This window comes from Herpailurus yagouaroundi, unplaced genomic scaffold (assembly GCF_014898765.1).
Source record: "Herpailurus yagouaroundi ecotype Mexico unplaced genomic scaffold, PumYag 67690, whole genome shotgun sequence".
In the NCBI taxonomy this organism is placed as follows: domain Eukaryota; kingdom Metazoa; phylum Chordata; class Mammalia; order Carnivora; family Felidae; genus Herpailurus; species Herpailurus yagouaroundi.
Window position 1 is genome coordinate 2,668,005 of NW_024420490.1, and position 17,102 is coordinate 2,685,106.

The following is a 17,102-nucleotide window of genomic DNA, read 5'->3' on the forward strand; positions in this document are numbered from 1 at the left end:
TATTCAAGATTCATAAAAATCATCGACATTACTTTTATGCCTACTGTAAAGAAAAACAAATCCTAAATCAGTCTTATTTCTATCAAGACAGATCAAAATTTAAAATATTTTGAAGACAATGCTCTTTTTTAGAAGCTTAGTACAATTAGCAGTGAATCTTTTACATAAAACAGATACAATTTTAAAACATTAACTTTCTCACTAACCATTTTTTGTCTCTTAGGCAATTATTTGACAAAGTTTCAAAGTATTTGAAAACATTTGAAAGCTGAAGAATCACTACTAATATCCACAGAGAGAAAAAATTCTTATATTCTTAAAGAAAAAGTCACTTAGAGAACAATGGTTTCTTATCCAGAGAGAATAAAGAAATGTGCCTTGAAACTTTTCTTTTTTAAATTTCATTCTTACTAGGAAGCTTTATATTCCTTAGAAGCTGTTTATCACTGGGGCACCTGGGTGGCTCAGTCGGTTAAGTGCGGGACTCTTAATTTCGGCTCAGATCATGATCTCACGGGTTCATAGGATCAAGTCCTGTGTCAGTGCAGATTAGGAGTCTCTCTCTCCCTCTCTCCGTGCCCCTCCCCCCCCAAATAAATAAATAAACTTAAAAAAATTAAAAGAAGCTGTTTATCATCCATAAAGGAGAAACTCATATTTCTGGTCTTATTCTTCGTTAAGAAGTCATTTTTCTAAGATATGCTTATAACTTCATGGGAATGATGCTGGACACCCAAGATACCTGGGTTCCCTTCCCCTGCTTCCGGCCCTTCCAGCACCTTTCATGTTCCCTTTCATGACACTCTTTCCACTTGTTTTGAGGCCCTGGGGGAGGACAGGGCTGATATTTGTCCTGGGCACTACTGTATCTGCAGAATCTAGCACAGTGCATATGGCACAGAGTAGGCACTCAAGATGTCTTTATTAAACTGAATTCAGGGCTCTGGGGTTTTTCTTGCTTTATGTTAGTCTCATATAATGTGTTAATCTATGAAAATAAGTTCCACAGAAATTAGAGTAACCTTATCGGGAGTGAAAGATGAGCAAATATCAGATGGCAAGCCACATCATATTTTCCTCTCCCCGACCTAAAGCTGCTGGGGGAACAGAGAAATATACTTCTCAGACTTAATTGCTCTACTCCTTAAGAAGTTTGTAAATTAGTGGCTGACACCAGTCAGACATTAAAGAAGTAAACAGGGAGCTGGTTTCATTGTAGTGGAGAAAACTGTGGCTTGGAAAGAAGTGGGTGAATCAGGGCTCTCCCCGTGCAAGGTCATCTCCAGCAGCATCGGTAAATCAGAGTAGCCCGCTGGGCCCGGTGTCGTGGCGGTCAAATAAGAAGGGGCCTTCACAGGCTTTCTACCAAGCCTTCCGGGGAGACTAGGGGGAAAGCAGGAGGAGCAGCAAAGGCAAATGGGACAGGTGGGATAAAGAGTCACAGCACCTGGAGCTACTGGAAGGGAAGCTGGAGAGGTAGAAGGGGCGGCGTGGGCTCCAGAGGACTCTGACTGCGGCTGTGTCTGCACAGAGCCACGCGAACCACCCGCCCCGACCTCTGAGAGAACAAACGATCGTAGACACTTACTTAATATTGAATTTTCAGTTTTGAAAACAGTTCTTCTGATTCCCAGTCTCATTGTTCCTCCCAAATTGCCAGGGTTGTGTTCGGGCATATCAATCACCTTAGAAAACAAAACAAGTCCGGTTTTGCCATTTATACAAATGTAATTTCCCAAATTCCAAGCTTTACTTTTAAAGTAACGATCGTTGGTTGGGTAAGGATGTTCCCTAGACAATAAAACCTGATCATTCCTTCCAATTTTCTTATTCAAATACAGCCATGCTTTACACACTCCTCACAGTAGGCTTCCTTTTCATCTCTGTTCTAATCTTTCATTCAAATTACTTGTACAAAATGTGTCAGGACCTTCTTTATGACCTTCCATCTGTCATTACTCAAGACGTCAATTCCAAGCAATGTTCACACTTCAAGTTCTGGACTTCTAGGGCCACTCACTTTGGTATTCGCATCCCTCCCCTACTGCCCATTTCATTCCCTAAAGATTCTCCATAAGCAAATCTGTCCATCCTTATGGAGAAGTACACCAAAAAGACTTTTTTCTACAAAACCTTAGGATTCCTTTAAAAAAAAAAAAAGGTAATGTCATCCATTCTAGCACATTCTCTGTGCCATAAACTTCAGCACCACCCTGGATCTCTCCCTCTTCCTCATGACTCATCTCTCATTTGTCAAGTCCTATCAATTTACCCCCTTCCAGACGTCCTGCATCCATCCATGGCTCCAACCATCACCCAAACCACAGCCCCTCAACCCAGGCTATAGCCAGAGCTCCACATTCACGTGACCCCAGTCCACCCTGCACACTACAGGCAAAGCAGTTGTGGTATATCTCCTGCTTGAAATCCTTGACTGCATGATATCAGTGCAGCCTCGCCCTCCGGCCCCATGTCCCATGACCTTCCCCTCACACCCTGAGCTCTGGTCATGGTGGCCTTCCTCCATTTCCCCCAGTGCATCTTCTTCCCTCCTGCCATGAGAACTCTGCACGTGCTGTTTCCTCTGCCCAGAACATCTCCCATTCCCCTACCCTTTTGTCCTAAATGAAACCATCCTCAACCTTGAGACCTTAGCTCAACTATCCAACATGAACTCCTACAGGAGTTTATATTCTCAGGCACCACGGCCTAGTGAGGACCCGCATCTCTGCCCTCCCCACCCCTGCACTTCCCTTGTTCATGTCTGTAGAGTGCTTTGCCTGTGAGACTATACAGCCTTGAGGGCTGGGGCAGTGCTACCTCTCCTTACATTGCATTCCCGGCCCCTTGCATATATGGGACTGGCGCATGGTATGTACTGAATGAATGCATGCATGAATGAATAAATGAATGAACTCAGACCAAATAATTTCAGATTTGTCTTTATGATTACTTCATAGAAATTCCAAAACATGATTTTTACAAAAAGCCTGTTCTTGTTAGTCATTGCTGTTGTTTCCGTTCTGTTCGCTACGATCTCGTGGTTTTGTTTCATCTATTGTTTTGTTAAGCTGTTAGAACAGACTACAGTCAGGCAAGTTAACGTGTTCTGATGAAACTGCTCAGGTTTCCCTCTCATAAAACCTTTCAGTTTCCCCACACACACATTAAATGCCATGTAGTGCTCTATAGAAAACCTGGACAACTAGAATTTCCTGAGGTAAAAATTTTCCCAGAACTTGTATGATCTTATCAGCGCCCCAGAACTTTCGGAGCCATCTGAACCCTGCGTCCCAAGTGCACTCCAAGAGTCACCGAGGGGAAGGGGTGGAGAAAAAACTTGATTACTCCCCTTGTTGGATGGAGTGCTCAGTTCTGAAGTGCTCTAGACCTTGACATCTCTTTCCTATCTTCTCTGGTTGGCTAATTATGGCTAGATTAAGTATTACTGGAGTGAGGTGAGAGAGGGCATTAGGTTCCAGTTCTCAAAGCTGAGCTGCTTATAAATGCCCAGCCCCTTATGTATTTTCTAGGAAAAGGCAGATAAGATTGTGCTATCCACCACAGCCTCAATTTTCACTGCAGTTCAAGACAACCTGAACCATGTAGGAAGAGCACAGCGATGACCCCCCTAACGCCCCCCACCCCCGCTTCTTAGAGGTGTATTCTGGTTGTTCGATCCACTCTTACTTCCCGTATTGGGTTCTTCAGCCCAGGAAGAGTCTTTTAACGTAGTTTGTGTAGTTATTGGCATGTTTGGTTTTCAAGAAATGTTCCGCTATGAACCACTGAGAAAAGTCAAATGACCCACCTGAGAACAGGAAACCTGCCTTACTGCTTACTTGAGATGATCTTGACAGACACAAGACCACATCATATCTCCAAAAGAAAAATACAGTGGGCACAGGGGCTGCCTAAGGGTGTTAAATACTCCTCCAACGTAAAGGGAAGTGTGGAAATCCCTAACAGAGCAATATAAGAATATTATTTAAAAACATGGGGGTAGGGGCACCCGAGTGGCTCAGTTGGTAGAGCACATGACTCTTGATCTTGAGGTCTTGAGTCTGAGCCCCACGTTGGGGGTAGAGTTTACTTAAATACATACATACATAAAAATAATAAAATAGGGGCGCCTGGGTGGCGCAGTCGGTTAAGCGTCCGACTTCAGCCAGGTCACGATCTCGCGGTCCGGGAGTTCGAGCCCCGCGTCAGGCTCTGGGCTGATGGCTCGGAGCCTGGAGCCTGTTTCCGATTCTGTGTCTCCCTCTCTCTTCTCCCCCCCCCCCCCCCGTTCATGCTCTGTCTCTCTCTGTTCCAAAAATAAATAAACGTTGAAAAAAAATTAAAAAAAAAATAATAATAATAATAAAATAATAAAATCTTGGAGGTAAATATCAGGAGAACCAGCTGGAAGACTTGAGGGTGGCAGAGAGGGGGTAAGGATTACTGAATATTTTCATTATAGGCCTTTTGGAACGAGTTGGCTTTTAAAACTTTGTACGTAGTATTTTTTTTTTTTAATTTTTTTTTTAACGTTTATTTATTTTTGAGACAGAGAGAGACAGAGCATGAGCGGGGGAGGGTCAGAGAGAGGGAGACACAGAATCTGAAACAGGCTCCAGGCTCTGAACCGTCAGCACAGAGCCTGACGTGGGGCTCGAACTCACGGACCGCGAGATCGTGACCTGAGCCGAAGTCGGCCGCTTAACCGACTGAGCCACCCAGGCGCCCCCGTAGTATTATTTTTAATGAAAACACAAATTTAAAGCCCAAACAGTGCAATCTATCATTTAGACCTTCCACTAGGGTGTTAGTTCACATTATCCCTGCTGTTTTCAGAAGCAATAACTACAACCGTCTTCGAACATGATAGCACAGGAAGAAATCCCAAGGTACAGCAGCCACAGTGATCCTCTGATTAAAACACGCTAGCACAGAAACCAAAGGAGAAGGCACAGAAGAGGTTAGAGAAAAGATGGGGGTGCAGGTGGAAGTAGCTTTCCAATGGCGAACGATGCCCCGAACGGCAGTGAAAGGAGAAAAGCACAGCAAGAACTGACAGGGGAGTCGCCGTTGTCTCTGGGCTGGCTCAGAAGGCCACATCTGGGGATTCTCATCAGACACTCAGTCTTCTGATGGAAGCCAGGCACAAGCCAGTGGAATCCAAACACACCAAGGGGAAGGTTGGGGAGGGTAGAGAATACACCGCAGTTCTGGACAAGCCAGGCCCAACCAGCTGCCTTCAGTTACAGTCGCCTCCGATGAGCTCGAAAGTTGCCAGTAGGACTGCCTCTTGGGTTATAAGCAGCCTGATTCAGCAACAAAATTCGGGAAAACGTCTCTGTGCCTGGTATTTCCCTCCACAAAAAGCCTGAGAGACATCAGTTTCAAAACATATCCTTTATCGTGACTGGAGTAGTTAAAAAAAAAACAAACTCAAATATGCGTTAGTTTTAATCCCAACATTTCCAAAATACCCTACATTTGCATCTAAGAGGAAAATGCCTCTTCCACTGCAAAAGGACTGCCTTGGCCTGCTCTGATTTTGCCGAAATACTGGCTGTTGTCTGATCCCCACTACAGAGCTGTCCTTTCTTGGAACTGAGCCAGCCATATAGCATAAGAAAAATAAAAAAGGATCAATAAGTAACGAATATCGGTGGTGATAAAGCTTTAGATGTAAAAGTACCACATAAGGATAAATACAGCCCTGATTAACCTTTACCGAAGTTTCCGCAGCCCACGATAAAAGTGTAATGGGTTCAAGACTGGGTTCATGCGTCCCAGATGCCTTAACAACAGAGTCTAGGGAAGTTATGGTCTCTTATCAAAGATGAAATTCCAGCATACGAGGTAGTACACACTGACTGACCCAACAGAGCCCTGTTTAGGTCAGTTTCCCTCACGTCCCTTGCCTTTGGACATTTCATTTGGGGATGCTGAAAGAGCCCACTCTCCCAAGCCAGCTGTTTCCAGTCTCTCAGGCAACACACAGTGATTTTTCTCAGACTTTCTACTATATTCCGCAAGTATTCTTTACAAGGATTTCCCCAACCCATTCCCTTCCTCTCGTCCATTAGTTTTTCCTGATCATTTTTTTTTCAAGCCTGCTTCTGATTTCGATTCTTGATGACTCATGTTCAAGTTGTGCACAAAGTACGAACAAAGTGATGTTCAAATCTATACTCGTCTGCACGTGGCACTCAGTCTGGCTAAGCTCTCCCAAAGCGTCCTAACCTGTGGTTTCTACCTTGGATGGACAGGTCCATTGCTGATGGCTCCTCTGCTCCCCTCCCCACCACTGCTCTACACCTATATCACCTCTTCATCACTTTTCCTAAAATGCCTTGCCCCCCCGATTCCACATGGGCCCATGCTTTCGGGGCACCCTCCAGTTCTCCTTACTGACCCATGATTAACGCCATGTTATTATGCTAACCCTACCAAATAAATAATACGTGGCAAAAGAGACTTTGCAGACATGCGTATATTAAACCTCTTGAGATGGCAAGGCTGTCCCAGATTATCTGGGTGGGCCCGATGTAACAACAGGGTCTTTATAAAAGAGAGGCAGGAGGGTCAGAATCAGAGAAGGAGATAGATGACAGTGGCGGTCAGAGAGAAAAGAGAGAGAGAGAGAGAGAGAGAGAGAGAGACTGGAAGATGCTACATTGCCGGCGTTGAAGATGGAAGAAGGCACCATGAGCAGGCAACCTCTAGAAGCTGGAAAGGCAAAGAAACAGATCCTCCCCTAGAGTTTCCAGAAGGAATGGCAGCCCTGCCTGCCTACCCACTTTATACTTCTCCAGAACTGTAAGAAAACAACCTGTGGGGCTTTGGGGGGGGGGGGGGATTAATTCTGTTGTTTTAAGCCACTAAGTTTGCGGTAATTTGTTACAGAAGCCATAGGATACTAATACGGTCCTTCGTTGTATACAACCTTAGCCTCCTCCATCATTTCCTTACCTGCCTCCTCTCATAGGCTAAAGGGTGGGCTCATCAAGCACAAGGACTGGACCTTCTTCTCTGTCTCCAGCAGAGTCCAACACAGTGTCAGATTACAACTGATGGCTCCACAGTGAAATCTCCCTGGATTTCTATCAGAAACGAGCAGAGCAGACGAAGGGGCTAGTGGGCAGCCTAAGAGCAATGGAAGGGTCTCGGTCCTGAGCCGCAGATGGATGTTTTCAGCATAGGGGAGGGGAGGAACAGTGCCCCGCTCTGAAGCAGGGCACCCCTGAGCCCAAGCACACCTCTTACCCAATGCAGGACTGTTACATTGCCCTGTCTGTCTCCCCAGCCTGCCTCATCACCAGCAGCAGGACAATGGAATCCACCAGGGTGAAGGCATGGAGCAGTCCCATAAATACGTTTATATTTTCCAGTGTTTTCAACTCATTTTCCACCAGTAAAAGAAGGCCTGTGTTACTTCCATCAGAAAGAAAACATTCTTATACCTTCAGGTATGAACATAACACATAAGTCCTGCCTCTGGGCCTCACGCTAACGTTGAGCAGCTCTCCTCACAGAAGCCCTCCTCCTGAGGGGGGCAGGCAGCACGGCGGCTGAGGGGGCAGCCTCGGCCTGGGCCAGAATCCCAGCTCTAGTACTGCCCAGTGCTGCGACCTTTAGCTGGTCCTTGAACGTCTCTGGAGACTGCAGGTAACAGTGGTATCCAGTTCACGGGGGTGCTGTGAGGATTGATCAAGGTAAAGGGCCAGGGTCGGCCAAGGGCAGCACTCAGCCACAGGAAGGACCAGCCCTCGCTAAGCGTGGGCTATGTGATCAGGAGGCCTCTGTGACCTCAGCACAGGCGGGCCCCAAACCGGGGAGACGCAGGGCCCAGGCAAAGGTCGGAAGTGGAAAAGAACGTGAACTCTGTGGCAGTGCACCAAGTTGGCTGGCGAGGCAAAGCTGTGCTTTGCTGGTCAGACTCTTTTCAAACCCTCAGGATCAAAGACAACACGAACCCAGGATAGCACCGCCTGCCCATTTTGTTTTGCAGGGCCCGACACTGACTCTCCTCCCAGAGGTGCTTTTTGAGGCACTACCTGCTGTGGGCTTCGAGTCAAATAACACAGCTAAGGAAGCCTATGGTACAGGGGCTTTTAAAATAAGTTACTCTTGGGGCGCCTGGGTGGCTCAGTCGGTTGAGCGTCTGACTTCAGCTCAGGTCACGATCTCGCGGTCCGTGAGTTCGAGCCCTGCATCGGGCTCTGGGCTGATGGCTCAGAGCCTGGAGCCTGCTTCCGATTCTGTGTCTCCCTCTCTCTCTGCCCCTTCCCCGTTCATGCTCTGTCTTTCTCTGTCTCAAAAATAAATAAATGTTAAAAAAAAAATTAAAATAAGTTACTCTTGGCATCCCTAGGAAACGCTTAAGTCTGTCCAAAGATCAAGCAATTGAATGGTGAGGTGATAAATAACCTTTGCCTCTCCATTTTTCCATTACCAATCTTGTGCCTTGTCATTTTTTCCCCTTCTCTAGTTTCAAAATGCACTCTTCTGAACACACCCTGTGTTTATCGCCCGTCTCCATGTATTTTTAGTTAATGTTTCATGAGAATATCTAGTGGCGGATTTCATGTTTCTCACTGCGGGTTTATCCTCACACTTGAGAACACAGGTAAAGAGAAACATAAGAGACGAGAGATAGGCCTGGCAGAGCGGAACAAGTGAACATTTCAGACCTATGGGTTGTTTTTCAAGTTCTGTTAGTGTTTACTACAAGCATAAGTTCTGACAACAAACAGCATTGGGCCTCGCTTATTATTTTTTTAAAGATTTTATTTTTAAGTAATCTCCACACCCAACGTGGGGCTCAAACCCATAACCCTGAGATCAAGAGTTGCATGGTCTACTGATTGAGCCAGCCAGGCATCCCAGCACTGGGCCTCTGTTAATCAGAAATCCTCCCTTGAAACTATAGATGCGTAGCCTGAAAGACTGTTAACCAACACTGTTCCAAATGTCTCTCTTAGGGTTAATTTCATATGCACACACCCTATATATACAACATATGCCATGTACTATACATAACATATATCTGTCATACAATATGCAGTTATTAAAATTATATAGTTGTATATCATATAGTTATTAAAATCATTTCTTTGATATGGACTCAAGAAATATGACAATCGCCACGTTGATTTTAGCTCACAGGCGGTAATTTAAGAAAACCGATGATTTAAGATGTTTTTACCACATTTGGAGAGATTTGAATTTGGCCTGTGATAATGGCATTGTGGTTGTGTAGAATAATCTCCTTGTCCTTACGAGACAAGATTGCTGAAGTATTTAGAGGAGAAATTGGTCTGCAAATGATTCTCAAATGAATCTGGGCAAAAGGTAGGTTGGGTGTTCACTGACCACTCTTGCAACTTTTCTGTAGATTTGAAATTTTTTTTTAAGTTATTGGAAGAAAAAGATATTTTTTTTGCTGTGATTGTTCAACAAAAGCTGACTTCCTCCCAAGTAAAACAGAGCATAAGCATAAAAACACTAGAAATCTCTAAAATCTTCATTAAAATGCATTGCCAAAATCAGAATATTTTTGCATAAAATCTTACAACTAAAACCAAAATGTTTATCTTTACTCCAAGAAGTGAGTTCATATATATTCAATACCAGTGGGTACCAAAGTCAAAGAATCTGTAATAAAAGCAAGAATAACATCTACAAGGACAGTGAAGGCACATGGAGTGATAAATGCTCAGGACTGCTGGGAAGTTCTTAAGAAACTATAAGAGTTCACATTTGTTCTCCAAGGTAAATAAGGCCCTAGAAGTTTAGAACTGAAAAGTGTCAGAGAAAAATACAGTCCAATAGCTCAATGCTCAATTTATATATGATATAATGAAGGGTCAGAGAAAATTATACAAGCGTGGAAGTGTGCAAGTATTTAAAACCTGATGAGGACTCTTAAAGTCAATCTGAAACCCTGTATTGCGAGTTATAATCAGTATTAGATTAATGCCCTTTGGAAACGTCCTTGTTCTTTCATAGAACTCTTTCCAGTAGAAATAAATTTAGTCTCCAATTTTAAATCCTGGCAGCTCCACAAGTTTGAAGTATTTCCAACTGAATAAAAGTAAGTCAAGTATTTTCACAAGTTTTTAGAATGATTAACAAAATATATTGGGGGAAAAATAGTTACACACCTGAAACTAATGTAAAATTGCGTGTCAACTGTGCTTCGATTAAAAAAAAAAAAACTTTGTATATATGGTAAGGAAAGGAGTAATGAGGAAAAAAAGCAGATACGAGACCAATAAATAATAGAAGAGTTGAAAAATGATCATGCGACTTGGTAACCTTGCTTTGCCAAATAAAACCACAAATTATTGTGTATCTTCTCCTTGTTTCTGAAGTCTGCTTCTCAGTGATACTTCTGTCCATTCATTCATTCAGTTGTTCAAGTATTTAAGGACCTAATCTGTACAAAACACCACAGGGACTTCCACAGCAACGCTGCAATTTCTTAGACTATATAGTATTGACCACCCACGATAGCATTTTTTTCTGCATATGAAGAAAGTTACTTTTTCGAGCCTAAATATGCAGCCAAATTGAAAAATAATACAACTCTCCATAGTTAAGCTTTCCAAAATGTGAACACTCAGCAAATACCGTAATGCCACATTGGAGGGAAAATACAATGTAAGGGGGGGAAAAAAATCCAAGTTTACTCTTGGGACTCTGAACCATGAAGCAACTGTTAAGGTGGCCATTTATTGGATCTTGCCCTTAATTATGAGGTTCATGCAGTCTCAAGCTTGGGTTTCAAAAACCATTAATAATTACCCTTAAATGGCAAACAAAAGGAAAATTTCATAATCAGGGTGGTGAGTCTGTAAAGACTATAAAAGTCACGATCCTGCTCAACTCTTCGCACTCCTATTTGATTCTTCTAGCTGCCTTGCTGCTGGGCAACCAGGTAAGTGTGATTTTAGTACTTCCTGGAGCTCTTTCTGCTTCTTTTCAGAATGGTTGTCAAAGATACAGGTCAGGAGAGAAAGTGGGTTTGTGCCATCTAAAGATATTACCAGTAACTTAGAGGCTAAAAGCTGTGGTCAGGTTTCTTCAAGACCACAGCCTACAGAGCACAGACCAGGTACATAAAATGTGGAGAATGTCACAACTACTAATCAAAGTGTAAGGCTCCAGGGACTATCTCGTAACAGATGTACTCTAAGAATACACACTGAACATACTAAGATGATTATTTTTACTACACCAAGGAAAGAGCCCAAAGGCACTGAAGTGTTGGCAATCATCGGTATAAAACTCCAGCTCAGCTTTCTGGTGAGCTCATTCCTTTCCCGATTTACAGGACACCAAAATGAGTGCAAAAAAGTCTCCTGAAGAACTGAAGAGCATTTTTGCAAAATACGCAGCCAAAGAAGGTGATCCAGACCAGCTGTCGAAGGAGGAGTTGAAGCTATTGATTCAGACTGAATTCCCCAGTTTGCTGAAAGTGAGTGCACAACCACAGAGCCCACGAACGAACGGGGACTCTGATGGTGACAAGGGAGGACAGGGGAGGGGAGAGGCTGAGGAATGCAATACCCATCCGAGCTGGGTCTAGGCCAGAGCACACAGCAGACAAGGTGCGGGCATCTGTTGAGCAAGGACACTTGAACGTGTTTCCCTCCCTGATGGCAGACCACATTTCAGAAGGCAAGTACCTGGAAAGCAGGTTCCAAGCCTTCTATGCCCCACAGCCTGGCACAGAACTCTCCATGACCAGCCAGAGTAAAAGGAAGCAATGATCGCAATTTCATGAAGTTAGACCTACAGGACCCACATGTCACCCTGGGTTCAGCACCTCTGTGCCAGGCTTCAGGAAAACAAAGAGGTCTGCAAAAACATCATTGGTTGGCCTTGGACGTGCTTCATGGTTATAGGTAGGATCTGTCAAGAAGACCAATGCTTATTTGGCAATCTGAAAAGAAAACCCACTTTGCGCTGACAAATTGCCATCTGGCGACACCCATTTATATTTCAAAAGCATTTAAATTTGTGTTAATTTGTGTTAAGCACCTAAATCTGTGTTAATGAGGCAGCCATGCATTGCTAAACAACTTCCAGGAAGGGATTAAATCTCTTTAGCCCTACAGTTTCTTGTCAAAACTGTTGCAGAGTTGTCAAAATCAAAGTGCATCTTGGGGCAATAAAGAAGAGAGGCAGGCTGATTCTCATTGCTCCAAAATACTTTCTTTCCTTCGCAACTAAAAGGGATCTTCAAAATGGAAGCACAACTGTTTCATCTGACTTGGTTACTATTTAGCTGTAACTTCAGAAGAAACCATTTGCTACCCAGATTTTGTCCCTTCTGCCAGTATGACGTGTGAGAAGGTTCTCACTGTAGTTGCTGAGGTTTCTGTTTTTAGTACTAAAGAGTGGCTGAATTCAATGACCTTATAATCCAATCTTGCCTCATTTTCTTACAGTTAAAATATAAAGTAACTTTCAGAAACAGTTAAAAGTGTTAGCAGAAAAGGGGATTTCTTTTTGAACTTTCTGGATTTTTATTTTATTTATTTATTTTTAAGTAGGCTCTACGCCCAACGCAGGCCTTGAATTCACAACCCTGAGATCCAGAGTCAGATGCTCTACCAAGTCAGCCAGGTGCCCCAGTAAAGGAGACTTTTTAATTAAAAATTAAAACAGGAGCGCTCGGGTGGCTCAGCTGGTTAAGCGTCCGACTTCAGCTCAGGCCATGATCTCATGGTTCATGGGTTCGAGCCCCATGTCGGGCCCCGTGCTGACAGCTCAGAACCTGGAGGCTGCTTCAGATTCTCTGTCTCCCTCTTTCTCCAACTCCCCTTCTCAAGATCTCTCTCTCTCAAAAATAAAAATAAACTTAAAAAAAAAATAAAACAAAGGTCTTTGAGAAAGATTAAAATCCTTTTTCTAATGTTTATTTATTTTTGAGAGAGAGAGAGAGAGAGAGAGAGAGAGAGAGCGCGTGGGGGAGGAGCAGAGAGAAAGGGAGACATAGAATCTGAAGCAGGCTTCAGGCTCCTAGCTGTCAGCAACGAGCCCAACGCCCACCTTGAACTCACGAACCCAGAGATTATGAACTTCGAAATCATGACGTGAGCTGAAGGCAGATGTTCAACTGACTGAGCCACACAGGCGCCCTGAGAAAGACTAAATTCTAAAAAACACTCTGAAGTTTTTCCAAAAGGAAGAAAAATTGTAATAGGAAGGAATAATAATAAAAGAAAAATAATAATCAGGAAAGCCTAGGCAACCTACTCAAATAAGTGGTTTTAAAAGTTAAGACTGAGGAGGGAGATGCCCAGGTGGCTCAGTCGGTTGAGTGTCCACCTTCAGCTCAGGTCATGATCTCACGGTTTGCGAGTTCAAGCCCTGTGTCAGGCTCTCTGCTATCAGCACAGAGACTGTTTTGGGTTCTCTGTCCCCCTCTCTGCTTCTGCCCCACTCGCTCACTCTCTCTCTCTTAAAAATGAATAAACATTTATAAAAAAATAAAAGGTAAGAGCAGGGGATTTTTCTATATTTTCCTATGGTTTATGTTTTTACTACAAAAAGCACATGACTTACAATTTTGATAAAGGTAGGAATCTGCTTACCAAGTCATGTACCTGATTATATTTTCATAACGATTACTAAGGTTTTCCAAGCTACAGTCTTTCCATCATCACCTTGCATGGTTTAGAATCTAGTAAATGCCTCAGGAAAAGTGTTTGGTATTTATACAACAAATGCTGAGTAACTAACTTAGTTTAGTCTTCTGATGGCAGCAAAGTACCAAATGTCTATAGGAATCTTAGGGGTTAAAACATATTTTGATGTGGCGATCAGTTGTACAACAATGTCAACATACTTAAGAGTAGTGAACTGTTCACTTAAAAATAGTTAAGATAGGGGGGCGGCTGGGTGGCTCAGTCAGTTAAGCATCTGACTTCAGCTCAGGTCACGATCTCACGGTTCATGGGTTCAACCCCTGCATCGGGTTCTCTGCTGACAGCTCGGAGCCTGGAGCCTGCTTCCGATTCTGTGTCTCCCTCTCTCTCTGCCCCTCCCCTGCTCACATTCGGTGTCTCTCTCTCTAAAATAAATAAACATTTAAAAATTAAAAAAAAAAAAAAGTTAGGATAGGGGTGCCTGGGTGGCTTAGTTGGTTAAGAGTCCAATTCTTGATTTCAGCTCAGGTCATGATCTCACGGTCCGTGAGTTCAAGCACCACGTCAGGCTCTGTGCTGACAGCTCAGAACCAGAACCTGGAGCCTGCTCTGGATTCTGTGTCTCCCTCTCTTTTTCTCTGCTCCTACCCTGCTGGTGCTCTCTCTCTCAAAAATAAATAAACATTAAAAAAAAATAGTTAAGATGGTAAATGTTGTGTGTTTCTTACCACAATTTAAAAAAAATTGAGGCGGCGGGGGTCGCCTAGGTGGCTGAGTCGGTTAAGCGCCTGACTTTGGTTCAGGTCATGATCTCACAATTCATGAGTCCAAGGCCTGCATCGGGCTCTCTGCTGTCAGCACAGAGCCCACTTCAGATCTTCTGTCCCTCTCTCTCTCTCTGCCTCTTCCCTGTGTGCATCTATCCATTCTCTCTCTTTCTCTGTCTCTCTCTCTCTCCCTCTAAAATAAACATAAAAAAATTTTTTTGAAGCTGATTTATAAACTAAACTGTTATTTCAATGAGTTTCCTTGGTACGATTTTGCCACAGATAAACTCCTACCTGAAAGGCAGAAATATAATGGCCTTAAGACTTGAGTTTTAGGGCAGAGACAAAAATTAAGTCTGCATAAGACACTTCAGAGTCAGGGGGCACCAGGGTGGCTCAGTCGGTTGAGCTTCTGCCTTCAGCCCAGGTCATGATCTCACAGTTTGTGGGCTTGAGCCCCACATCGGGTTCTGTGCTGACAGCTCAGAGCCAGGAACCTGCTTTGGATTCTGTGTCTCCCTCTCTCTGCCCCTCCCCTGCTCACACTCTGTCTCTCTCTCTCTCTCAAAAATAAACGAATATTTTTAAAACATTAAAAAAAAAAAGAAGACACTACAGAGCCAGTAGTCAAAGAGGAGTCAGGCTTAACATGATCTCTTGTAACATCTCAAGCAGTGGTTCTCCAAACGTATGGGTCCTGGACCAGCAGCATCAATATCACCTGGGAGCCTGTTGGAAATACAGATTCTCAGGCCCCACCCCAGGCCTAGTGAATCAGAAATTCTGGGAGTGGGAACTTGTCCATCTGTGTTTACTAAGGTCAGCAAGCCCATCTGGCGACTCTGATGCATGCCAAAGTGCGAGAACCACTGCTCCAGTCATCCTGCACAGCGTAGAGGTGGGCCGCAGCCCAGGGCTTGGGAAAAACTGGTGTGATTCGTAGTTAAGGGGTTAAGCTCTAGGGTCAATGTTTGAGCCTCAAGCCCTCTCTTTATTTACAAGCTGTAGAACAAGTCAGCAACTGTCTCAGAGCGCCAGTTTCCTCATCTGTAAAGTGGATCTCCTCCAGGGGGCGGTTGGGGAGCACTTAACAAGCTACAGAAAGACTCGGCACAGTGCTGCCTAGGTTATATGCTGGCCCAGCCCTGGGAGCCAGACACAGAACTAGCTCCCAGGAAAACTTGGGGCACGAACCCTTCAGTGTTTGTGGGCCGTGGGCTCCTTGGCAGTCCAGTGAAGCTGCAGATTCCTTCTCAAAGGGATGTTTTTAGAGGCATAAAGAAAAATAGATCGCACAGAAAACCAATTACAGTTGATCCTTGTACAACATGGGTACAAACTGCGAGGATTTTTTACAGTACAGTACTATAAATGTATTTTTTCTCCCTTGTGACTTCCTTAATAACACTTTTCTTTTCTCTAGCTTCCTTTATTGTAAGATACAGTATTTAATACATGTAACATACAAAATATGTGTTAATCAACTGTATATGTTATCAGTAAGGATTCCAGTCAACAGTAGGCTATTAGTAATTCAGTCTTGCGGGGAGGCAAAAGTTATCCTCAGATTTTCGACTGTGTGGGGGGTTGGTGCCCCAACCCCTGCATTGTTCAAGGGTCAACTGTATATTAAAATGCACATTATCAATATTAAAATAATAAATGTGTGATATAGGAAAAAAAATAAAAAGATAGCCAGTTCAGTGACAGGGAGCATGACTGCACCTAAAGTTGGTCTTTCCACCTCCAACCATGTAATTGAAACTTTAGCTGCCTTCTTGGGACACAGACCCAGTGTCTCTCATTTCAGAAAATGTGTAGTAGTAACTGATTTATTTTCTCTCCTCTCCCTATCCCATCCTTCTTGCCTAAAACCAGGGCCCCAGCACCCTAGATGACCTGTTTCAAGAACTGGACAAGAATGGAGACGGAGAAGTTAGTTTTGAAGAATTCCAGGTGTTAGTCAAGAAGATATCCCAGTGAAGGCAAAAAAAACCAAGACAATGTATCATTCCAAAAGAAGAGCACCTGGGATGTGGCCCTATTCTATATGGAATCACTAATGTCTCTGGTTAATTCTTTGCAATTATAACGGTTTGGCTGTGAAGGCCAATTACTGTTAATAAAGAAATTCTTAGACATGTCTCTCCTTGTCAAGTACTGACCCCCATGGCTTAATAGATTTGAAATAACCTTAGTCTAATGCATATAATTATATAGATTTTTTTTAAAGGCTGAGAAGAGTTCCACGATCTTCACGAAGACTACAAACATGGCATCGGAGGCTTGGAAAGAACTCTGACGTGCCAAACCAGGGCCCTTACTCCAGTCTTCCACCAGAATAACCCTTTTCCTGCTCTCCCTCCCCAGCCACTCAGGGCTCACATCATTTCCAGTTCCAGCCCCTATTTCACTCTAGTCAATAGCTGGTGAGGAGCAGACTTCAAAAAACACATACTTGTCTTAAAGTCACCTCTGGCGCTTGCTGTGGTTTTTGAATCAATGACCCTCTCCGGGAGCAGAAGCATTACAGGACCAAGAGTCAGTTCTGCTCCATCACCGAGGGGGCGGCCTTGGTTCTGGTATGTAATGTGTAAAATAAAAGGCACAGGAAGACAGAGGGCCCTCCCAACTCTGGCATCCTGTGCTGCCCGGACTCTCAGGATCTGAGAAACAGCTG

At 43.8% G+C, this 17,102-nt stretch overlaps 2 protein-coding genes across 2 annotated transcripts in view; one reads left to right on the forward strand and one right to left on the reverse strand.

Moving 5' to 3' along the window:
• CTPS2 (CTP synthase 2) overlaps nt 1–17,102 on the reverse strand; it is a 75,785-nt gene that overhangs the window by 35,487 nt on the left and 23,196 nt on the right. Inside the window, exon 10 of the mRNA XM_040468302.1 lies at nt 1,589–1,685. Coding sequence (XP_040324236.1) covers nt 1,589–1,685 — 97 coding nt within the window. The remainder of the gene's footprint in view (nt 1–1,588; nt 1,686–17,102) is intronic.
• Nucleotides 11,171–16,415, forward strand: S100G (S100 calcium binding protein G). The gene is made up of 2 exons (XM_040468304.1): nt 11,171–11,476; nt 16,301–16,415. Exons 1-2 carry the CDS (start codon nt 11,342–11,344, stop codon nt 16,403–16,405), a joined length of 240 nt encoding a protein of 79 aa, XP_040324238.1. The 5' UTR covers nt 11,171–11,341; the 3' UTR covers nt 16,406–16,415.

What these genes read in the sequence shown, in the direction of transcription:
- S100G (XM_040468304.1), top strand. Translation starts at nt 11,342, where the DNA reads ATGAGTGCAAAAAAGTCTCCTGAAGAACTGAAGAGCATTTTTGCAAAA. An exon ending in AATTCCCCAGTTTGCTGAAA is followed by an intron (nt 11,477 to 16,300) that starts GTGAGTGCACAA and finishes GCCTAAAACCAG; the next exon opens with GGCCCCAGCACCCTAGATGA.